Below are 25,679 nucleotides of genomic sequence, written 5' to 3'. Positions count from 1 at the left end.
TTAAGGTCTCAATCCCTCGCCATAAATGACGTATTGGCCCTTTAACAAAGTTTAGGCAGTGATTTGCTCGTGGTTGTTTGGTAAGCATGATGCCGCTTTGAACTTGTATATTTTTAGGGTATAAAATCAAAGCAGGGTTTATGGTAAACTGGCTCTACATAGTTTACGATCATTGTCATGTTAAAAAGAAAATGGCTTAAAGTAGGAAAGACGACGAAGTTGAATCTTTGAGAAGATAAATATTCGAAGCAATCGTTGATACGTTTATCAACAGCCTAACATTGGGTCATCACTAGTTACCACAGCCACAGTCATAAACCATGCCCATTTAAAAAATGTATCTTCTTAAAATCTGATTTTAGACCTAACCACACTGCTAACCTTTTCCCTAATCTTAAATTCATTTTTATTTTGATACATTTTTACGATAGGACAATAGCCAATTTTGACTTTGTGTTTGTGGTAACTAGTGGAAACCTCCCATGACGTGATTTATGTTGATCAACTTCCCGGATGTCAGTGAAATGACCAACAGGTATAGTTCAGCCGACAAAACAATGAAGGCTACTTCGTTTATTAATTTGACCGATAATTGAGAAAAGCAAATGTTTTTTATTATCGTAAATTGTAGTTTTGAGTTGTACTTTTTAATGCACGCGTGTCATTTTGTCATTGTAAATTTGTCCAGTGACATCTTTGCTCCGGTTTCGGTTGAGGTTTGTGCGGTATCAAGCGCTTCGCAGCCTCTCGCATGTGAAGGAATCACAGAGGAATATACAGATTATCAAAGAAGGCTGTTCTTCAAATAACTTTTTTTCGGATTACAAGGACAACATGAAAGTCACTGTAACTTTTGGAGCAACTGCAGTGGTCGTTCCGTGTAAAGGAGAATGGACAGTTCGGGAGTTGGTAGACCAAGCCAACCAGAGGTATCGAAAGATTCTGGAACAGGTAAGCAAAATGGGCTCTTTTGAAATATATTGACGTATTTTACTTTGGCTGACGTTTGTTTTTATACCCTCCCTTTTAATCCGGTTTGTTTGTCATTTTAATTATTAATTTAATTTTTAAACAATAGTCTACTACATATTTTCCTACATTAGGCTATATTCATTAACTCTTGAAACGGAAACCGTTTACCATTAACCAAGCGGAAGCAAATGGTACGAAACGGGGAGGGACTTACCTGCATTTGTCCAATAGAAACTGGATTTCGTTGCAAAATTTCCAAGCCATAGATACAGATACTTGAAACCACCATGTTATTATTCTGGACAGAGTGTATATGCCAGGCTACAAATCAACGGGACACATTGTAAATAACTTTTAATCACTTTCTTTGTAAGCACCAGAAAGCCAGGTGTTAGTGGTCTATATGAGTATCATGTGCCCCAGCTAGCATGCAGCTGTCTAGAGATGTTCTATGTGGCTCTGTTGAAACGGTCAGTATCTCCCTGTGCAGGTGGGACTCTGTTTGATGTGCTCTGCATCGTTTCGCCTAGCCTGTGTGGCGGACAACAGCCTTTGTCCTCTGATTGATGGGGGATTAGGGTGGCTGACAGCTCAGTGTTATCAGCTGGTTTTTCCCTGGCGCGATGGCAGGAGGCCGGTGATGGACAGGGTTATGCCAGGCAGGCAGTGGGGATGGATGGCTTCCCATTAGAGCTTCCACCCAGGCACCCACCTGCGTTGGTGGGCTCTCATCTGCCAGTTCTCCCCAGGCCCTGGGCTGACTGGGTTTGCGTCCCAAATGGCATCCTTTTCCCTATAAAGTGCACTACTTTTGACAAGGCCCTAAGTTGAAAAAGTAGTGAACTATATAGGAAATAGGGTGCCATTTGGGACGCACACTGGATTTCAGTTGCAGCCCAACATCCAGGCAAGTTTTCCCCCTGTCATTGGTTAAGGGACCCTGAGTTTGTCCTGATCAGGTCACATGGGAAAAAAACTCAGGGACTTACAATATGTGGCTGCCTAGCTACCCTTGTCTAAATTATGTCTGGCTTCAATTGGTAGAATTAGTAGAAGCCTCTTTGTGGCCAATTATGTGTGAAACACATCTCACTGACCTAGAAATCCCTCGGACATGATCAAAACAAACCCAGGGTCCCACAAAGTGAAATTACCTGCGTCTAGTGAGATTCATCCTAGGAACAATCAAGGGGTTGGCTGGCGAGGATCCACTCTATCGTAAACCATGAACTTTGCAGCTCTCTAATTGCCTGTCACTGGTGTGACAGCATTCATAGACAATGTCCGGTGTCCTTGGCTTAAACAGAGATATCCTGGGTCTGTGTGGAGAAGGCACACAGAGGAATGTCAGTCACCCTCTCTCAGTGGAAAAGGGAAGGTAGTGTAGCTGCATGGTTTGTCCCTGCCACTCAGGTTATAGCCATAGCCCGTGCCAATATGGTAAGACTCAGACAGCCATGAGTTCTCTGTAGCTATGTGTCCATCAATATTATATATTTTTTGAGCAGTGGAGGCTCCTCAGAGGAGGAAGGGGAGGACCATCTTCCTCAGTGAACTTCATGAAAATATAAATTGTGAAACAAAAAGAATATACTAAATATATTCACTTGTCACCAAATAATTGATTAAAACACACTTTTCTGCAATGAATGTCAATAGTAGCCTCAGCAGCACACACAGCTAGCTTCTGTCCTCCACTGGGTACATTGACTTCAATACAAAACCTCGGAGGCTCATGGTTCTTAACCCATTCCATAGACTTGCACAGTAATTATGACAACTTCTGGAGGACGTCCTCCTGTCAGAGCTCTTGCAGCATGAATTGACATGTTTTCCACCCAATCAAAGGATCTGAGAATGAATCTAGTACTGAAAGCATAAGCTACAGCTAGCTAGCACTGTAGTGTGTTGAATGTGTTGACATCAAAATCACACAAAAATTATCAATGGAAATCAAATTGATCAACTCATGGAGGTCTGGATTTGGAGTCACACTCAAAATTAAAGTGGAAAACCACACTACAGGCGGATCCAACTTTGATGTAATGTCCTTAAAACAAGTCAAAATGAGGCTCAGTAGTGTGTGTGGCCTCCACATGCCTGTATGACCTCCCTACAACGCCTGGGCATGCTCCTGATGAGGTGGCGGATGGTCTCCTGAGGGATCTCCTCCCAGACCTGGACTAAAGCATCCGCCAACTCCTGGACAGTCTGTGGTGCAACGTGGCGTTGGTGGATGGAGCGAGACATGATGTCCCAGATGTGCTCAATTGGATTCAGGTCTGGGGAACGGGCGGGCCAGTCCATAGCATCAATGCCTTCCTCTTGCAGGAACTGCTGACACTCCAGCCACATGAGGTCTAGCATTGTCTTGCATTAGGAGGAACCCAGGGCCAACCACACCAGCATATGGTCTCACAAGGGGTCTGAGGATCTCATCTTGGAACCTAATGGCAGTCAGGCTACCTCTGGTGAGCACATGGAGGGCTGTGCGTCTCCTCAAAGAAATGCCACCCCACACCATGACTGACCCACCGCCAAACCGGTCATGCTGGAGGATGTTGCAGGCAGCAGAATGTTCTCCACGGTGTCTCCAGACTGTTGCGTCTGTCACATGTGCTCAGTGTGAACCTGCTTTCATCTGTGAAGAGCACAGGGCGCCAGTGGCGAATTTGCCAATATTGGTGTTCTCTGGCAAATGCCAAACGTCCTGCACGGTGTTGGGCTGTAAGCACAACCCCCACCTGTGGACGTCGGGCCCTCATACCACCCTCATGGAGTCTGTTTCTGACCGTTTGAGCAGACACATGCACATTTGTGGCAGTGCTCCCCCTGCTCCTCCTTGCACAAAGGCAGAGGTAGCGGTCCTGCTGCTGGGTTGTTGCCCTCCTATGGCCTCCTCCACGTCTTCTGATGTACTGGCCTGCCTCCTGGTAGCACCTCCATGCTCTGGACACTACACTGACAGACACAGCAAACCTTCTTGCCACATCTCGCATTGATGTGCCATCCTGGATGAGCTGCACTACCTGAGCCACTTGTGTGGGTTGTAGACTTCGTCTCATGCTACCACTAGAGTGAAAGCACCACCAGTATTCAAAAGTGACCAAAACATCAGCCAGGAAGCATAGGAACTGAGAAGTGGTCTGTGGTCCCCACCTGCAGAACCACTCCTTTATTGGGGGTGTCTTGCTAAATGCCTATAATTTCCACCTGTTGTCTATTCCATTTGCACAACAGCATGTGAAATTTCTTGTCAATCAGTGTTGCTTCCTAAGTGGACAGTTTGATTTCACAGAAGTGTGATTGACTTGGAGTTACATTGTGTTGTTTAAGTGTTCCCTTTATTTTTTTGAGCAGTGTATATTCACTTAGCTAGCAAATGCAGCTAATTTAGCCTACTCAAACACCCGGCACAACACTGGAACTCTTCCTAGTCGAGGTAAGCTTTTGGTTTTATTAATTTATTACCATCGTGGCCCGCCTGTGTAACTGCTAAACTGATTTCTGGCTGTACACTGTACTGCATGATTGTAGCGGGTTTACTAACGCCTTAGTTCAAGTTGACTATGACGACAATGTAGGCTCTGTGTAGTGGTTAGCTGTCATGATGTGAAGATTTGGCTTGGAAAGGTTTTTTCACCTGTTCACAGACAGCTGATGTGTTGTGCACTGACGGTAAAAGGAGGAGAACGCGTAGAAGGAATTATATATGTGACCGACCGGCTCAATTTGGTCGTATGTAGGAAAATTTGAAATGGTGTTTTTTACATTGGATAAAAGTAGAGACTCGGCACTAGAAAATGGTATATCATACACTACAGTTGAGGAACAATGGGAAAGTAATTCTGCTTTGAAAGTTGATAAACTTGTAACCTCACTTTTTGAGGAAATGGCCCTTGAATGTTTTGCTACACCGACTAGAGAGCTCTTCTTTGTCTGCACCCATTCAGCATCGTTCACACCCTCTTAAGCCTTAGCCCGCCCATCTCATTAAGGATTCACATGTGAGGCCATGTACTAAACAATCAAAGATGTCAAGAGTGAAGGTGGGTTTATACTACGGGTGTGTTGTAAGTTCAACAGCAGTCAAGCACCCAAGCTAACTGGCTAGCTTGCTAGCTACTTCCAGACACATGAGGGAACAGCTCACTTTTACCATTTTACTCGACCTAGCAGAGTTGGTTAGGCTGTTTTTATGTTATCCAGAGCGTTGGTGACTGTACCTGTGCTTCTGGCAACAATTTTATTACGCTTTTTTGCCAACGTTTACTGACCCCGGCCATATTCAATGGGTGTTGAGCATTCGTAAATTCATCAGTTATTCTGCGGTCTGGCACACTCCGACGTGAGCGCTCTGAAATCGGAGTACATAGTCAGAGCAAATTTACCAGCTACATCTATCGACAGTTGTCACATTGACATCATGAACATTCCATTGAAATGGTTACTTGCATAGTGGCGTTCCTATCCACTCCGGAGCCACCATCCACAAGGTATCAAAATACAGAGGGGTGTTGGTATATTGGTTTGCAGGCATGTCATATTTTTTGATAATACTGTACATGGTGTCCAGGTCAGGATAACCAAAACATTTCTTTATTAAAGACTATAAGAAAGCATGTTGGTGCTTATTTATTTTGATACAAATCCATGAATGAGTGAGTCACTCAGCTGTATGTAGGTGCCGGGCTATATGACTGTGCCATCAACTTGATAATATATAATGATATTTTTGAGGTTATTTCATAAAAAATAAAAAATAAAATAAAGTGAGCGATTGTAATCTGAGTAATGGCCAAAAAATGTATTTCTGTTTTTAGCGGGAGCGAAACGCTGGGCCAATTGTGCGCCGCCCTATGGGACTCCCAATCACGGTCAGATGTGATGCATAATAATAATAATAATAATAATACTTTTTATTCTATTTGTTTTGTCTTTTCTGGTGGATTAAACTGAAATTGTAACCAATCACTGCCGGTTGTGATACAGCCAACCTAACTAAGAAATACATTTGATGATAGCATTCTCCCCTACCCTCCTAGGCAAGTCTATTGTCCAGTTACCTGCTAATAACCTTAATGGTTCTGTACAACGTGACCGTGTGTGGTTGAAAGAGTATTTTCTGGTAAGCAACAATTTGTTTGCCTTCATTAGACAAGTTTGTTCCAATATTTCTGTAATTCAGTGATGTTTATTCCCATAGTAATTCGTTATGTATCCATCACTAAATAAACATTGGCATTTTGAAAGAGTATTTTTATCATTATTTTATCAACGAAAGCATAAAGATTCCATTATCAGTTACATTGTTTTGGTTTGAACGTGCAGACTGGCACTAAGAACAGTGGGAACGTTTCCCTAGTCAGCGCCATTATTAGTGCAATGCCGCTTAAAGTGTTGCTCTGTGCTACCCAGTGTGGCTGGGTGGGGGTCCACCCCCGCTCCCCTTTCCTCCTCCTCCCTTCCCCAAGGTCTAGGTCTGTCTTCTCTGCGGCCCATCCCGTGCCCCCTGGCGCCTTGAACCTCACGCGCTTTCAGTGGATACAGCTGGAGAACTGCAAGGCAATCCCATTGCGCGCCACTCGGGAGCCATGACCAATATATATTGTCCTGCTAATAACAGGGTTAATAATATATTTGTGAGAATATCCAAGGGGCTTTTATATAATTCTAAATGAATAATATTAGCTTTATTTAAAAAAATATATATATATATATATTTTGGAGATTTTGTTTATAAATAACATAAAATTAGCGAGGAAAAAGGCCATTCTTGAACATGGGTTGAGACATTGTTACTAATTTGTAAATAAAGCCAGTTTGTTATTTAGAATTAGTTATTTCTGTTTTTAGAGAGAGAGAAACACAAAACCTACAGTCAACTCATGGGTCTCCCAGTCGAGGCTGGCACGGGTATTGAACCAGCATCTGTAGCAACACCAGCCTTTCAAAGCAGTTGGCTACTGATGTGAGTGCTACGGGGAGGTAATCATTTAGGCATGTTTCCTTCGCTTTCTTGGGCACAGGGATGGTCTGTTTGAAACATGTCGGTATTACAGAGTCGGCCAGAGAGAGGTTGAAAATGTCAGCGAAGACACTTGCCAGTTGGTCCACTCATGCTTTGAGTACACGGCCTGGTAATCAGTCTGTCCAGGTCTCACGTGGAGAATCTGTACACAATCATGTTGTTCTGCTGTGATTGTCCCTTGAGCTCATCAGATTTCTCTGTCATTGTTATCATGGATTCACAATTTAGCATTTCTTGAAAGTCAGTACAAGGATCCTGCAAAGAAACATTCTATTTATAGTTGAAACATTGATTTATCAGAATGAAATGTGAAGTGGAGCTTCACAGTTATGTGTTGACATCACGTGCCCCGCCTAACAAATTTGAGAATCACAGTTTCCATCATTTGTCGCGATAAATAAACAAAATAACTGCACTCCTGTCGAACGGATCCCAAACAATTTGGGGAGACATTGCTTTTGTCAAATAAACCAGTGTCAATTGTAACCTGCCTTGTGTTGACATTTGACAGCGTGGCATTTTCCTCTCTCATAAAGTTGTTGCTGTTCGAAAAGTGGGCATTTTACGGGTTTCTCACAAACTCACAAAAGCTACTGTAGCTAGAGCAAAGCACTACTTCCTATGTACAGTAGCTACTGTAGCTAGAGCAAAGCACTACTTCCTATGTACAGTAGCTACTGTAGGTAGAGCAAAGCACTGCTTCCTATGTACAGTAGCTACTGTAGCTAGAGCAAAGCACTGCTTCCTATGTATAGTAGCTACAATAGGTAGAGCAAAGCACTGCTTCCTATGTACAGTAGCTACAATACGTAGAGCAAAGCACAACTTCCTATGTACAGTAGCTACTGTAGCTAGAGCAAAGCACTACTTCCTATGTACAGTAGCTACTGTAGCTAGAGCAAAGCACTACTTCCTATGTACAGTAGCTACTGTAGCTAGAGCAAAGCACTACTTCCTATGTACAGTAGCTACTGTAGCTAGAGAAAAGCACTACTTCCTATGTACAGTAGCTAGAGCAAAGCACTACTTCCTATGTACAGTAGCTAGAGCAAAGCACTACTTCCTATGTACAGTAGCTAGAGCAAAGCACTACTTCCTATGTACAGTAGCTAGAGCAAAGCACTACTTCCTATGTACAGTAGCTAGAGCAAAGCACTACTTCCTATGTACAGTAGCTAGAGCAAAGCACTACTTCCTATGTACAGTAGCTAGAGCAAAGCACTACTTCCTATGTACAGTAGCTAGAGCAAAGCACTACTTCCTATGTACAGTAGCTAGAGCAAAGCACTACTTCCTATGTACTGTAGCTAGAGCAAAGCACTACTTCCTATGTACAGTAGCTTCTGTAGCTAGAGCAAAGCACTACTTCCTATGCTGCTGTTCCTCTCCCTTCTAATAATACATTGAAGTGCTATGTTCATTACAGTTCCCTTTCTCTTGTACCTCCTCTGAGGTACTCCATAGCTTTCTATTGGCTTGTTCATTCATTCTTTTTCTTCTCTTACGCTAATCCAACACATTTCCCTTCAGCTGTGTAATTGTGTTGGGAGGATTAAAGTGTGAAAAACCAGCGCCCCGAATTTAGCGACGAAGCGCTTCACTAATCGTTATGCGCTTCAACGCTCTCGAGATATCGCTTCAAATGGGCGACTTAGCGGTGTAATTTGCTGAAATGTACCCTCTGACTGTCACTGTTAGGCCTAATTCTATTGTGTTGACTGATCCACCATTGCCACATGTCCCGTTGGTTTGAAGGGGACTCAAGAAATGTGAATTTCCATGACACATGGGAATTTATGGAGTTTGACAACAAGAATTTAAGACAGATTTTTCTGTCCTGATTTTGTTTTTCAATGTACTCTCTTGAAGTGTCACGTAATGACACGGGATTAAGGAAGAGTGGTAGAAACTAGGCAAGATAATAATTCCATTTTTTTTTAAGTGCCTTGAGATGTTTGGCAAAATAATCTACATACTAACCAGATGGGAGTATGCATATATCAAGAGAGCTAGCTGAAATACTGCCAATTAGGCTAAATCCTGATGCACCGAGTGATTTGAATGAGCAGTCAGGTGCAGTGTCTCTCTAGTGTTATGGGTGTTTCCTTTAATTCCTCTGTCACTGGGAGAGAGCCAATCGGCAGTCTCCATTCCTGAAGGTTGGCTGGTGAGGTTGCCCTGATATGCTGATCCGGGTTCACTTTTGGTATTTTACCCACTAATGGTTAAGGTTTGGATTGGGGGAGGGAAGGTGATCCTATATCTGTACCTAAGGGAAACTTCACTCTCATACAACTGTGCCATGCACCTGCTCAGGGAGAAAAATGTGCAGGTCTTCCCACTGGTGAAACCTGTTTTTCAAGGGAAGTATTCGTGCTATGCCTGGAGATTAGATGTGCTACAGTTGGGTTCTTGTTTTGATGTGTGAGAGAGGATCTGTGTAAGCCTAAATCCGTTTCTCTGCTCCCATAAGGTAACGCTGAGTACCCTCGACTGTGTGTGTGTGTGTGTGCGTTGAGCCAAACACACACACAGATTTTCGTTATAATTCACAATTAATTTAGACTTGTACATTTGATTTATCTCTTTCTCAATTGTTCTATTTTACACCACTGTCAAGTGTGGTTGTATCGTTCTGGTACCCATACAGTACCACTCACGGAATGTAGAGGCTGGCCCTGTGTCTGGCATTGAGATTACAGCTTGACTATTTGTTTTAAACAAATTGACTTTTTTTTTTCTCTGTCATGGGCCATTGTTAAAGCCAGACCCCTATTGATAGTGTAAGCCTGACTTTGATGCAGCAGAGCAAGATGCCCATTCGTAACACGATGATGCTCCACTGACGCCGGGTTACCAGTCTGGTACCCAGGCTAGCTCCACTAATGATCCACTAAAACACTGAGGCTATTGGCCTAGTAGTTGCCGACACACTTGCTATTGTAAATATCATTGAGCTGTTAGCAGGTGAATCTGAGCAGGGTCAATCTGATTTGATTTGTGTTGCATGAAGCTTGACACTTATTCTTTGCGTAACATTAGGGACTATTGTAACAAACCTAACACAATGGTAACTCTAAGCGCAGGCGGTAGCACTATAGGTTCAAATATTTTTGTTATTTTCACGATCACAATTATTGGCGCATTATTGCTGACGTTGGCGCAAAAGGGATGGGTTTTGATAAATGAACAACTTGTGGGTGTGACCCTCAACTGGCCAATCAGGACGTGATCCACGGCGAAATATGGTTGCTTCAGGTTGTGTATTTATGGTCTTATGTATTGCCTTGGAATCAAATCTAATTCCAATGTTAGTCCATTTATAGTTTAAATGGCTAACAGAAACGAAATAACAAAATGTAGGCCTAACTTGAACACATTTGCAGTCCACATTGTTAAGTAATTGTATGTCTTCAACAGCATTCACACTGATATAGGGGCTAGGCCTACTGTAAATTGCATTATGGCTGAGCATGGACATGCCAAACATTGTCAAACAAGATTAAATTAGTTTTTGATAAGGCCTAACAAATTCTAAACAAAACGAAACCAATAATTTTCTGCCAAGGGTGTATAATATTAAAACAATGCAGACGATGGAGGGTTTTACGCACATCCAAAATGGGGCCTGCTTGGCTAAAATAATGTGGCTCTGCCTACAATGCATAGCTAAAAAGTCGGCTCACTGTTTTACTCCTCTCCAACATTATATATTTTTTATTAAAACATTTTTTTACCCCCTTTTCATCCCAATTTCATAGTATCCAATTATTAGTAGTTACTATCTTGTCTCATCGCTACAACTCCTGTACGGGCTCGGGAGAGACTAAGGTCGAAAGTCATGCGTCCTCCGAAACACAACCCAACCAAGCCGCACTGCATCCAACCCGGAAGTATAGAATCAATCTTTAGTATGTTTTTATCATAAATGTTCAATAATGTTCCAACCGGAGAATTCCTATGTCTGTAGAAAAGCAATGGAACGAGAGCTAACTCTCTCGTGACCGCGCCTCAGAGCCTGTGGCACTCTGCCAGACACCTGGCCCAATCAGCTCTCATTCGCCCCCACCTCACAGTAGAAACCTCAAACAAAGTTCTAACGACTGTTGACATCTAGTGGAAGCCTTAGAAAGTGCAATATGACCCCATTTACACTGTATATTGGAATGGCAAAAAGAGATAAACTACAAACCTCAGATTTCCCACTTCCTGGTTGGATTTTTCTCAGGTTTTCACCTGCCATATGGGTTCTGTTATACTCACAGACATCATTCAAACAGTTTTAGAAACTTCAGGGTGTTTTCTATCCAATACTACTAATAATATGCATATATTAGCTTCTGGGACAGAGTAGGAGGCAGTTCACTCTGGGCACGCTATTCATCCAAGCTACTCAATACTGCCCCCTGTCACCAAGAATTTAAACCCTTTACAATGAAGATCTGTGAAGTTATTTGGATTTTTACGAAAGGGTCCTGAAAAAGAGACGTTTCTATTTTTGCTGAGTTTATATGCACGCACCACTTTTCCATAAAAAAATTTTTTTGTCCTTTTTGTTTAATTTTACCCCTTTTTCGTGGTATCCAATTGTTTAGTAGCTACTATCTTGTCTCATCGCTACAACTCCCGTACGGGCTCGGGAGAGACGAAGGTTGAGAGTCATGCGTCCTCCGATACACAACCCAACCAAGCCGCACTGTGTTAAGAAGCATCCAACCCGGAAGCCAGACGCACCAATGTGTCAGAGGAAACACCGTGCACCTGGCAACCTTGGTTAGCGTGCACTGCGTCCGGCCCACCACAGGAGCCGCTGGTGCGCGATGAGACAAGGACATCCCTACCGGCCAAGCCCTCCCTAACCCGGATGACGCTGGGCCAATTGTGCGTCGCCCCACGGACCTCCCGATTGCGGCCGGTTACGGCAGAGTCTGGGCGCGAACCCAGGGTGTCTGGTGGCACAGCTGGCGCTGCAGTACAGTGCCCTTAACCACTGCGCCAGTGCCCTTAACCACTGCGCCAGTGCCCTTAACCACTGCGCCAGTGCCCTTAACCACTGCGCCAGTGCCCTTAACCACTGCGCCAGTGCCCTTAACCACTGCGCCAGCGCCCTTAACCACTGCGCCAGCGCCCTTAACCACTGCGCCAGCGCCCTTAACCACTGCGCCAGCGCCCTTAACCACTGCGCCAGCGCCCTTAACCACTGCGCCAGCACTTTTCAATTTTTTTAAAGATTTTTTTTAAAACCCGTTTTTTTTTTTCATTTCCCTTCACCAGTTTGGACTATTTTTGTGTATGTTGATTACATGAAATCCAAATAAAATCAATTTTAAATTACAGGTTGTAATGCAACACAACAGGAAAAATACCAAGGGGGATGAGTACTTTTGCAAGGCACTGTACATAATTAAATTGCCTACTAATGTGCATTTGACGCTAGTGCCACCTTAACGCCAGCCAAAAATAGAGCCCTACATCCTAAACTTCTCCAAATCTTGCTTTTTGTGCATTTGACCTGTTGGCTAGAGTTGTGTGGCCACCTCTCAGACAATACTGTTTATTAGTGTTATTTTCTTTTTTTTTTAATTACTAATTGACCAATGTCTGTTCAATTATTTTGAATTCTATTTTGTTCATAATTTTCCGTGAGCTAGATGCACACATTGCTGAGTTTCTCTAGAGATAAATCAGATCAAGCCTGAACTGTGTGATGTCGTCGGGAGTTGTAGTTTCAAACAGGCCAATATTCGACACAGCTCAGAAAACGTGGTAATTAACTACAATGGCCATAATGCATTGCGCTATGCTACTGCTACTGATCTGTAAAAGGGACAGAAGAATGTGCGATCAAGGTGATAGACTTGAAAATACATGAGCGAAGGGTTTGGTAGTTGGCATTCAACAAGTATGCCTTATTTACTTTGAAGAACCCCCCCCCACATGCCCCCGACACCACTTACACAAACACAACTACTGTAATTGGCTATTGTCATACATTTTGATAACCTGTTGTTAGGAAATAATAATGAGGTAAGTAAACAAAAACAACACACACAATGTGTTATCCTCTTCTCAACCATATAAGAGGAAACAGTGCAGCCATTTGGCGCTTCATAACCCAGTTTTGTCTTATGAAGGTTTGAGGAAATTACGCTTTTGCTGCAGTTTACTGTATTCATATTAGCAGGTTGCAAAAGGTACCATTTCAACAATAACTGCTTTTCAGAAGTGTAAATGTATACCATTTAGCGGCTGCTTTGATCCAAAGCGACTCGGTCAGGCGTGCATACATTTTATGCATGGGTGGCCCCGGTAATCGAACCCACAAACCTGTCGTTGCAAGCGCCATGATCTACCAACTGAGCCATACAGGACCATTTAAAGTGTGTTTTTACCCAATAACCACCTGATCAGGTTCTTATCAGGCTCATGTCTCCATGTTTTCCGTGTGCCTACCAGAATGGGGAGGACTTCCTGGTTCGGACCCACCGCATGGAGTACTGTGACGGGGGCATCTTGGACCTGGATGACCTGCTTGCTGACCTGGTGGAGGACCGAGACAAGGTAAGGCCCCAAATGATGTCAACATTAATATACATCATGAAAATATCTACGTCTGGGTGGAGCCTGTGTCTGGGTGGACAGGGGCAGGGTGAACTTGCCCCTAGACCTAGACCTCTGGTCAGTTATGCGTTTCCCCCGCGAATGGTTAAGGTTATGAGTGTGGAAGTTGATCCTAGATCTGTACCTAGGGTACACTTCACCCCAGAGCAGGTGAACAGAGTAGTACAACTCTATGCCTGGTATTAACACAACACGCATGTAACCTCTCACAGGCGGGATTGGAGAAAGTGGTCATATGTCTCATTGCCTAAACACATTTATCAAGTGTCATGAAGGGATGACAGCAAGATGCAGAAATTAGTTACTGGCTTTCAAACAGAGGCAAACAACCCATACCATGTACGTACATACAGTAATTTGTGAACTATGACTGTAGTGTGTGCTGACGACTCTGTGGACTTGCTTATCTGGTCTGGCCTGTCTGATAATGGTTGGTTGGTGCATGATGGATTGCGTCATACATCTCACTGAGAGGCAGAGTTTAGTTATAGTCACTTAGTGTTTTGCAGTTAATCTTGTTCACACTTTTTCTTTTTCACTCTGAAACATCTGAACCATGAGGGAAGGGAGTTCCTCAGATAGGGAGCAATGGTTCGGTGTGAGAGTCAGCGGATTGTTAGTGTGTCATGCCTTACCTGTGTGGTCTCCTCCACCTGCTGTGTACGCACGAACCCACACAAACTGCTCCACTTTCTAGGAAGAAAAAAAGATTTGGCATTATACATTCCTAAAATGTGCTAATAACGGCTTGTAAGCGGGAAGCAGAATAGAATGATAAATTACCAACACTTACTCAGCAAGAACGGAATACAGAATGAAAATGGAATATTCATAATTTATTCGGTGGCGGTGCTGTGTTCTGCAACAACAATTTATATTTAAACTTACTGGGCGAGTGGAACGCGCACTGTGCTTGTCCTGTGCCTCCAGGACTGAAACTAAAAGTATAGTTAGTTCTGAATATTAAAGGGACAAAGGGATAAATAATAGATGCTTGAACTCGGTTGTTAACTTAAAAAAACAACAACCTCTCTTTCTTTTGTGATACGCTCTGTGGTCATTTTTATTGAGATGTTAAAGTTTAAAGTTTTATTAGTTGTATGTAGGGAATGCAGATGGTCTACACCGTCCAAGGAAATGCTTACTTGCAGGTTCCTTCTCGACAATGCAACAACAATAAGAAATAATGAAAGATAAGAATACAAACAATAAAGGAAATGTAAAAGGTAGGGGAAGTGTGTTGCATCATTGTTTTACAAGGCTTTGTTTATGAGTGAGTGGAGGGTTGGGGGCGATTATTACGGCATAACCGAATGCCGGTAAAAGCTTGCATGGCCTGCTATAACATTCTCACGAGGACGATATTTTAAAACAAAATGTAAAACTCTAAACATACTGCTGGTGTTGCATGTGCTTTTACTATTAGTACTAGAGGATATCCATGTGTAAGCCACGGTTAGTCACCTAGGTGATGACTTGAAAGCTTTCTGTTTGCTGTAACCTATTGACTCCTCATCACAACATTTTTCATTGAGGGATGTTTGTTAAATTGTTTAGCACATTGTAAGCGGGATAGCATAGAAAAGATGCACTTGCTTTTCTGTTAAAAACACTCAAATCCTAATTAAGAATATGAAATTAAGCTTGTTTACATATGATTTATTTCTGTGACTATGGATTTGTCCCAAATTGCACCCTATTGACCTATGTAGTGCACTACTATTGACAAGCCATCAGACTGCTGAACACTTGAACTGACCCCCTGTCTGATTCTCTGCTCCTTAGCATACATAAACTCACTCATACAAACAAGCGCACAGACGTACGCACACATGTACACTGAGTGGACAAAATATTATGAACATCTTTCTAATATTGCGTTACACTCCCTTTTGCCCTCCGAATTCGCCAGGGCATGGACTCCACAAGATGTTGGAAGCGTTCCACAGGGATGCTGGCCGACATTGACTCAAAGGCTTCCCACCGTTGTGTCAAGTTGGCTGGATGTCCTTTGGGTGGTGGACCATTCTTGATACAGACGGGAAACTGTTGAGCATGAAAAATCCAGCAGCGTTGCAGTTCTTGACAGACTCAAACTGGTGCGCCCGGCACCTACTACCATGCTGCCTTCAAAGACACTTAAATATTTTGTCTTGCTCATTCATTCACTCTCTGAATGGCACACATACACAATCCATGTCTCAATGCTTAACAATCCTTTTTTAACCTGTGTCTACACTGATTTTGAAGTGGATTTAACAAGTGACATCAATAAGGGATCATAGCCTTCACCTGGGGCAATCTAAGTCATGGAAATTGCATGTTTTCCTAATGTTCAGTAGCAGTACATTCATGCAACACACACATCACAACTGCTGCAACCACACTCCTATTATACGGCTCAATTTATACACTTGCCCCCTACCCAATACACGTGTAAATATTGGACTATAAATTCTGCTGCCATTTACTTTATGTTTGCATTCTAATCTTTTATTATTTGTTATTGCTGTTACATTGTCGAGAAGGAGCCTGCAAGTAAGCATTTCGTTGGACGATGTATACCATCCATATCCCGTGCATATGACTAATAAAACTGGGCCCTGGTCAAAAGTAATGCTCTATAAAGGAAATAGAGTGCAATTTGGAACGCAGCCCATGTCAATGGTTTATTATAACTCCTCTCTGTGATGGGAAAAAAGTTTTTATCTTTATTGCTTTTGTCCTCTCATTCCCAGCAGCACTCCTCTCTCCATCAATGATCTATGAGGCGTCCATTGTGAGATCGTCCACTGCACAGTATGTGTGCCGCGTTAGCCACGGATGTTAATGGTAGATAATGACCGTCTATTTGTCTGCTAGCGTAGCGACTAGCGAGCCCTTCACATCCGAGGCTCTCCTACCTGTGGAGCCGTGGGCAAGCAGGTTAGCATGGCGCTGTATGTGTGTAGCGTAGCTCCCGCTCCACTGGTGGGAGATGAGGGGCAGGAGTGATTTGATTACAGTACACACACACACACACACACACACACACACACACACGCCAGAGGCTCCATTAACCCCCCCAGTCAGGAACACAGGCCGAAGTATCCTCATGAATATTCAGACCTGCCTGATGAATGATGAGGGGAATGCAGAAAGATGGAGGGAGGGAGGAGTGCGGCTGTATCTGTATATGTGACCCCCTGGAGCCACAAGGGGCTGGGGCCACACCACAGAGGAGAGGGAGCTACCTGCTCAGTCGTTTAAATGCTTACATGTTTATCACCCATCCAACAATGTCCCACAGTTTATCTCTGTGTCTATAGTAACAGAAGCAGGGCCCTCCTAGGAGGCAGCTGGTGGTACCCATAAAGAATGACATTCTACATTCATTCTATTTCTATGGTGGTATCAAATTATATTTGTCACATGCGCCGAATACAACAGGTGTAGACCTTACTTACAAGCCCTTAACCAACAATGCAGTTTTAAGAAAAATATGTGTTTAGTGAAAAATAAGAAATAAAAGTAAAAAAGAACTAAAGAGCAGCAGTAAAATAACAATATCGAGGATATATACAGGGGGTACAGGTACAGTCGATGTGCGGGGGCACCGGTTAGGTGAGGTAATTAAGGTAATATGTACATGTATGCAGAGGTAAAGTGTCTATGCATGGATAATAAACAGAGATTACCAGCAGTGTAAAAATGGGGGTGAGGGGGACAATGCAAATAGTCCGGGTTGCCATTTGATTAGCTGTTCAGGAGTCTTATGGCTGTTAAGAAGCCTTTTGGAGCTAGACTTGGTGCTCCAGTACTGCTTGACATGCGGAATCAGAGAGAACAGTCTATGACTAGGGTGGCTGGTGTCTTTGACAATTTTTAGGGCCTTCCGCTGACACCGGCTGGTATAGAGGTCCTGGATGGCAGGAAGCTTGGTGGCCCAGTGATGTACTGGGCCGTACGCACTATCCTCTGTAGTGCCGTGCGGTCAGATGCCGAGCAGTTGCCATACCAGGCGGTGATGCAACCAGTCAGGATGGTGCAGCTGTAGAACATTTTGAGGTTCTGAGGACCCATGCCAGGTTTTGTCCTGCCCTCTTCACGTCTGTCTTGGTGTGCTCGGACCATGATAGTTTGTTGGTGATGTGGAAACCAAGGAACTTGAAGCTCTCAACCTGCTCAACTACAGCCCTGTCGATGAGAATGGGGGCGTGCTTGGTCCTCCTTTTCCTGTAGTACACAATCATCTCCTTTTGTCTTGATAACGTTGAGGGAGAGGTTATTGTCCTGGCACCACACGGACAGATCTCTGACCTCCCTATATGCTGTCTCGTCATTGTTGTTTATCAGGCCTACCGCTGTTGTGTCATCGGCAAACTTAATGATGGTGTTGGAGTCGTGCCTGACCATGAAGTCATGAGTGAACAGGGAGTGCAGGAGGGGACTGAGCACGCACCCCTGAGGGGCCCCCTTGTTGAGGATCTGCGTGACAGATGTGTTGTTACCTACCCTTACCACCTGGGGGCAGCCTGTCAGGAAGTCCAGGATCCAGTTGCAGAGGGAGGTGTTTAAGTCCCAGGGTCTTTAGCTTAGTGATGAGCTTTGTGGGCACTATGGTGTTGAACGCTAAGCTGTAGTCAGTGAATAGCATTCTCATGTAGGTGTTCCTTTTGTCCAGGTGGGAAAGGGCAGTGTGTAGTGCGATTTGAAATTGTATCATTTGTGGATGATTTTGGGTGGTATGCAAAGTGGAGTGGGTCTAGGGTTTCTGGGATGTGGGCCATGACCAGCCTTTCAAAGCACTTCATGGCTACATACGTGAGTGCTACGGGTCAGTAGTAATTTAGGCAGGTTACCGTAGTGTTCTTTGGCATCGGGACTATGGTGGTCTGCTTGAAACATGTTGGTTTTACAGACACCGACAGGGAGAGGTTGAAAATGTCAGTGAAGACACTTGCCAGTTGGTCAGCGCATGCTCGGAGTACATGTCCTGGTAATCTGCCTGGCCCTGCGGCCTTGTGAATGTTGACCTGTTTAAATGTCTTACTCACGTCAGCTACGTAGAGCGTGATCACACAGTCACCCGGGAACAGCTGATGCTCTCATGCATGTTTCAGTGTTACTTGCCTCGAAGCGATCATAGAAGTAATTTAGCCCGTCTGGTAAGCTCGTGTAACTGGGCAGCTTGTGGCTGTACTTACCTTTTTGTAGTCTTTAGTTGTCAGCAAGCCCTTCCACATCCGACGAGTGTCGGAGCCGGTGTAGTACGATTCGATCTTAGTCCTGTATTGACACTTTGCCTGTTTGATGGTTTGTCAGAGGTCCTAGCGGGATTTCATATATGCTCCCGGGTTAGAGTCCCGCTCCTTGAAAGCGTCAGCTCTACCCTTCAGCTCAGTGAGGGTGTTGCCTGTAATCCATGGCTTCTGGTTGGGGTATGCACGTACGGTCGATGTTATTGATGAAGCCCGTGACTAATGTGGCGTACACCTTAATGCCATTGGAGGAATCCCGGAACATATTCCAGTCTGTGCAAACAAAACAGTCCTGTAGCTTAGCATCTGCTTCATCTGACCATTTTTGTATAGACCGAGTCACTGGTGCTTCCTGCTTTAGTTTTTGCTTGTAAGCAGGAATCATTAGGATAGAATTATGGTCAGATTTACCAAATGGAGGGTGAGGGAGAGATTTGAGTGCATTTCTGTTTGTTGTATAAAGGTGGTGTAAAGTTATTTTTAAAAAATGTACTCTGGTTGCACATTTAATATTCTGGTAGAATTAGGGAAAATGGATTTAAGTTTCCCTGCAGTGAATTCCCCGGCCACTAGGAGTGTCGCCTCTTTATGAGCGTTTTCCTGTTTGCTTATGGCCACATACAGTTCATTGAGTGCGGTCTTGGTGCCAGCATTGGTTTGTGGTGGTAAATACACCACTACGAAGAACATAGTTGAAAACTCTCTTGGTAAAAAGTGTGGTCTATAGCTTATCATTAGGTACTCTACCTCAGGGTAGCAAAACCTCGAGACTTCCTTAGATATAGTGCACCAGCTGTTGTTTACAAATATACATAGTGTCACCCCTTGACTAACCAGAGGCAACTGATCTATTCTGCCGAAAAAGCGTAAAATCCGCCAGCTCTGTTATTCATGTCGTCGTTCAGCCCTGACTTGGTGAAACACAAGATATTACCCTTTTTAATGTCCTGTTGGTAGGGTATACGTTCTTGTAGTTAGTCTTTTTATCATCCAATGATTGAAGAGGACCGATGGTAAAGTCAAATGACCCACTCGCCACCGAATCCTTACAAGGCACACGACCTTCGTTCTCAATATCGCCGTCTCTTTCTCCTGCAAATGACGGGAATGAGGGCCTTGTCGATTGTCTGGGGAGCGCCTTGTCAAGTGTCTGGAGTAATTCCCTCTCGTCCGACTCGTTTAAGAAAAAAGTGTCTTTCAATACGATGTGAGTAATCTCTGTCCTGATTTGTAGAAGCTCTTATTGGTCATAAGAGACGGTGGCAGAAACATTATGTACAAAATAAGTTACAAATAATGCCAAAAAATACACACAATAGCACAAATGGTTAGGAGACCGTAAAACGGCAGCCATTTTCTCCGGTGCCATCCGATCAATTATGACTGGACTTGATAGTAGGGGGCAGCCAGGTTACTATGACGTGGTCACTGCCAAAGTAGCAGCTGCTCTTCCTGGGGTCCAGCAAAATTAAGGCAGTTTATACAATTTCAAAACATTACCGTAACATTCACAGATTTAACAACACACTGTGTGCCCTCAGGCCCCTACTCCACCACTACCACATATCTACATTACTAAATCCATGTGTATGTATTGTGTGTGCGTGTGTGTGTCTGTGCAAGTGTTTGTGTTGCTTCACAGTCCCCGCTGTGCTAGTGATTAGCCAGCTAATCTTTATATTTCAAGTTCAGCCAACTTGGATCTAAACTAGAAGTATGTGGACACCCCTTCAAATTAGTGGAATTGTCCATTTTAGCAACACCCGTTGCTGACGGGTGTATAAAATCAAGCACACAGTCATCCAATCTCCATAGACAAACATTGGCAGTAGAATGGCCCGTACTGAAGAGCTCAGTGACTTTCAATGTGGCACCGTCCGTTTGGAGGGTGTTGTTTGACAAACAAGTCAGTTTGTCAAATTTCTGCCCTGCCCGAGCTTCCCCACTCAACTGTAAGTGCTGTTATTAAGTGGAAACGTCTTGGAGCAACAACAGCTCAGCCACGAAGTGGTAGTCCACACAAGTGTACAGAACGGGACCACCGAGTGCTGAATCACAGCGTGTGAAAAATCGTCTGTATACTGGTCTGGGGCTGTTTTTTGTGGTTCAGGCTAGGCCCCTTAGTTCCAGTGAAGGGAAATCTTAACACTACAGCATACAATGACATCGTAGACGATTCTGTGCTTTCAAATTTGTGGCAACAGTTTGGGGAAGGCCCTTTCCTGTTTCAGCATGACAATGCCCCCGTGCACAAAGCGAGGTTCATACAGAAATGGTTTGTTGAGATAGGTGTGGGTGAACTTGACTGGCCTGCACAGAGCCCTGACCTCAACCATATTTAACACCCTTGGGATGAATTGAAATACAAAAACTGCGAGCCATGCCTAATAGCCCAACATCAGTGCCTGATCTCACTAATGCTCTTGTTGCTGAATGGAAGCAAGTCCCCCCAGCAATGTTCCAACAACTAGAGGAAAGCCTTCCCGGAAGAGTGGAGGCTGTTACAGTGGCAAATTGGGGACCAACTCCATATTGGTGCCCATTTAGTGTATTTGCTAGCTAACAAGGTTGAACAGTTGAATTGTTATGAACACACCCGTAGCAAGTTGAAACCGTTTGTCAGAGAGGAAGTTATGATCTCTTAACTTTGTTTGGGGGGGTGGGGGGCTTAGAAGAAGAGGCTAAGCAGTTCTCGCTTAAGTTCTCGCTAAAATTGGTCCAAAATAAGGCCAATGCATTTCTTTGGGCTTATTTTGGACCGAAGCTTGTCGCCTGCCTTCCCGCCTTTGGGACAATGACTCCCATTGTTAGGACGGAGACGTACATCTCGTCATTATGCACAGATCTCTGGTGTAAATGGGAAGGTGCACAGAGGAGCGGAGACGACGAGACTAAAAACACAACATGAGAACAAGCGGACAAGGCATTTGGAATATCGTGCAAAAACATACATTCAAATGAATTGCCCAGCCCTGCTTATAGTCTTACTTTTTTGTAGCACACATACACACACACACACACACACACTCTCCTCTACACACCCACACCGGCACCCTCTCTACTCTCTACTAGCTCTCTACTCTCCCTGTGTGACTAATCCCCATATTCAGCCCTCCGTTCCTGATGAGTGCCCATGATTATGTGAAAGTAGTCCGTTTCTCAATGTAAGGGGATATGCAGCGTGTTAGAAGAACATCCCCGGAGAGCCTCTCTACTCCTCGTAATAACTGGTGGCAGCACTTTTTACCTCTCCCCGACAGTCATTTACCCAGGTAGACCTGTCATTCACTGCATTCAACCACCAGAAAGGCTACATTATCACAGCAATTAGCCTACCCTCTAAGTCTCGGGCTCTCCATATTGAAGTCCTGTCATAATCATTTAGCATTGGGATAGTGCATCATTCAACTGGAACTAGATGGTAGCATATGTTTTCTGTAGGCCATTAAGTCTATAGGTACTTAGGAAGTTGATCATTTTGCTGGTAATAAGTAGGATTTCATAAGTGCACTATGCTTGGTTGCTGTACTATTTTACCAATTCGTATGGATCGACCCATCAGAAATGGCTTGAATTTCAGTGTGTGCGTGCGTGTGCATGTGGTATACTCGCTGTGTATGCATGTGTTTACGCATGTGTCTTTGTTTGTGTGTGTGTGTGTGTGTACACTCACTGTCTTTCCCTTCTCATGTGATGGTCTTGTCAACCAATGTAATTAAACCCAGGGAGCATAGCCGTCCTCATGAACGGACTGTCACTCCTTATTACACATATGCACGCACGCACAACCCCTAACCCATACGGACATCCACTCTTCAAAAAGGAAACACCCCCACACTATCAAACGTGGCCAAATTAGAAATCTAATTTCATGGGAAATGTAATATAAAAAAACAACTAATGATTCAATCCATCTCAACTAATTTGCCTTTTTAATTGCTGAGTGTACAAGTCATCAAGGGCCCCGGCTCTGTTCACACTGTGGTACCCTATTTCCTATTGAGTGCACTACTTTTGATCAGGACCCATACAAATCAAATACAATTTGTCACATACACATGGTTAGCAGATGTTAATGCGAGTGTTGCGAAATGCTTGTGCTTCTAGTTCCGACCATGCAGTAATATCTAACAAGTAATCTAACCTAACAATTTCACAACTACCTTATACACACACGTGTAAAGGAATGAATATGAATATGTACATAAAAATATATGAATGAGTGATGGCCGAACTGCATAGGCAAGATGCAGTAGATGCTATAGAGTACAGTATATACATATGAGATGAGTAATGTAGGGTATGTAAACATTAAATAAAGTGGCATTGCTTAAAGTGGCTAGTGATACATTTATTACATCAATTGTTCCGTTATTAAAGTGGCGAGAGTTGAGTCAGTATGTTGGCAGCAGCCACTCAATGTTAGTGGTGGCTGTTTAACAGTCTGATGGCCTTGAGATAGAAGCTGTTTTTCAGTCTCTCGGTCCCAGCTTTGATGCACCTGTACTGACCTCACCTTCTGGATGATAGCAGGGTGAACAGGCAGTGGCTCGGGTGGTGGTTGTCCTTGATTATGATCTTGGCCTTCCTGTGACATCGGGTGGTGTAGGTGTCCTGGAGGGCAGGTAGTTTGCCCCCGGTGATGCATTGTGCAGATCTCACTACCATCTGGAGAGCCTTACAGTTATGGGCGGAGCAGCTGCCGTACTAGGTGGTGATACAGCCCGACAGGATGCTCTCGTTTGTGCATCTGTAAAAGTTTGAGTGTTTTTGGTGACAAGCCAAATTTCTTCAGCCTCCACGCTGTCTGTGTGGGTGGACCATTTCAGTTTGTCCGTGATGTGTATGCCGAGGAACTTAACTTTCCACCCTCTCCACTACTGTCCCGTCAATGGAAATAGGGGGCTGCTCCCTCTGTTTCCTAAAGTCCACGATCATCTCCTTTGTTTTGTTGACATTGAGTGTGAGGTTATTTTCCTGACACCACACTACTCAGAGGGCCCTCACCTCCTCCCTGTAGGCAGTCTCGTTGTTGTTGGTAATCAAGTCTACCACTGTAGGGTCGTCTGCAAACTTGATGATTGAGTTGGAGGCGTGCATGGCCACGCAGTCGTGGGTGAACAGGGAGTACAGGAGAGGGCTCAGAACGCACCCTTGTGGGGCCCCAGTGTTGAGGATCAGCGGGTTGGAGATGTTGTTACCTACACTCACCACCTGGGGGTGGCCCGTCAGGAAGTCCAGTACCCAGTTGCACAGAGCGGGGTCGAGACCCAGAGTCTCGAGCTTAATGACGAGTTTGGAGGGTACTATGGTGTTGAATGCTGAGCTATAATCGATGAACAGCATTCTTACATAGGTATTCCTCTTGTCCAGATGGGTTAGGGCAGTGTGATGGCGATTGCGTCGTCAGTGGACCTACCATAAGGATCTGGTCATTAGTAGTGCACTTTATAGGGAATAGGGTGCCATTTGGGACATGGACTTTGTAAATGGTCCGTGGATGTCTCGACCGATGTCATTCATGCATATATCAATGGTAAAGCATTGGTGCCGGTCAAACGTGATCATATGTATGGGCTCATCTATGACTGCGTCCCAAATGGCACCATATTGCTTATTTAGTGCACGCATTTTGAAATGGGCCTATATAGCCCATTTAGGCCTCTGGTTATTAGTAGTGCACTATGTCGGGAATGTGGAGCAATTTGAGATGCAGACTATGAGTAGATGTGAATGTTGGGTTATGTTTGGAATGGATCTGATAAAGGGAATGGGGAGGTTGAATGGATCTCATTTGGAATTGTGATAACTCAGGAAATGGAGAAGGATATAGGTCTATGTATTATTCCAAGGATAATCATTCGGATGCATCGCTCTCAGTCCTATGGAAAGCTTATTGAAAAACCCATTTATTGACATAGGTTTATAATATTCATAATTCAGATTTGTACATTTCTTTCAACAAAAGCTAAAGCTTTTCAGATTCCATGAAAAGTATAGATTTGTGAGTCACAGAAAAAGTTCACTGAATGAAGACTGATTTCAGGAAATAGGCACCATGCAAGACGTGTTGATTAGCCAGTGACGTTGGCTACATTGGGCTTTGTGAGAGTCGTTCAATCCATTCAGTTTGCACAGATGGCAGTATTTGACTGGCATCAGATGAGGAATATTCTTCTACACATGTAAAAAAAATAAAAAATAAGTAGTGATGAATAGGGTTGCACATTTTGGCGGAATATTCAGAGGTGAGAACATATGCAAATTAATATTAATACCATTTAAATGTGGATGTGTTTTTGCATTGGATGTATTTACCATATCATATGGAGACAGAAACATGAACCTTTTACCTTATCATAAGTACATATAATTGCAAATGATTTCAATCATTCCAATAAAAAAAACATTAGTTACTAATTGAACTTTAATTAAATGAGTTGACTCTTCACATGGGTTGATTTCACTGAACAGCAAAAGAAAGGAAATATTGAATGATCCCCAATGATCCATCGCATCTCTCCAAAACCTTTTCAATATACATCTGTAAAATGATGTTTGTCTTCCTCTCAGGCTTCCACGTCTTCTCCCTGGACCTCCTCAATGTCCACCTTTTGACCATCAGACTCTGAGGCCTCATCTTCACTGTCACTTTCCAACCTTGTTGATGATGGCTCGTTGTCAGGCTCAAAAAGCCTCACATTTGCCCGCATGGCCACCAATTTTTCAACCCTTGTATTGGTCAGCCTGTTGCGTGCTTTGGTGTGTGTTCCCAAACAAGGACCAGTTGCGCTCTGAGGCGGCTGATGTTGGGG

General features: G+C 43.8%; 1 protein-coding gene across 1 annotated transcript in view; it reads left to right on the top strand.

Annotated features, from left to right (window-relative positions):
* The first annotated feature begins 415 nt into the window (after nt 1–415).
* Nucleotides 416–25,679, top strand: part of pard3ba (par-3 family cell polarity regulator beta a) — a 170,336-nt gene continuing 145,072 nt past the window's right edge. Inside the window, exons 1-2 of the mRNA XM_029668294.2 lie at nt 416–951; nt 13,460–13,564. Of these exons, the coding sequence (XP_029524154.2) occupies nt 835–951; nt 13,460–13,564 (222 nt within the window). The 5' untranslated portion in view covers nt 416–834. The remainder of the gene's footprint in view (nt 952–13,459; nt 13,565–25,679) is intronic.

This window comes from Oncorhynchus nerka, linkage group LG2, assembly GCF_034236695.1.
Source record: "Oncorhynchus nerka isolate Pitt River linkage group LG2, Oner_Uvic_2.0, whole genome shotgun sequence".
Lineage (NCBI taxonomy): Eukaryota > Metazoa > Chordata > Actinopteri > Salmoniformes > Salmonidae > Oncorhynchus > Oncorhynchus nerka.
Note: the sequence above shows the minus strand (reverse complement) of the source record. Positions and strands in the feature narration are given on the sequence as shown.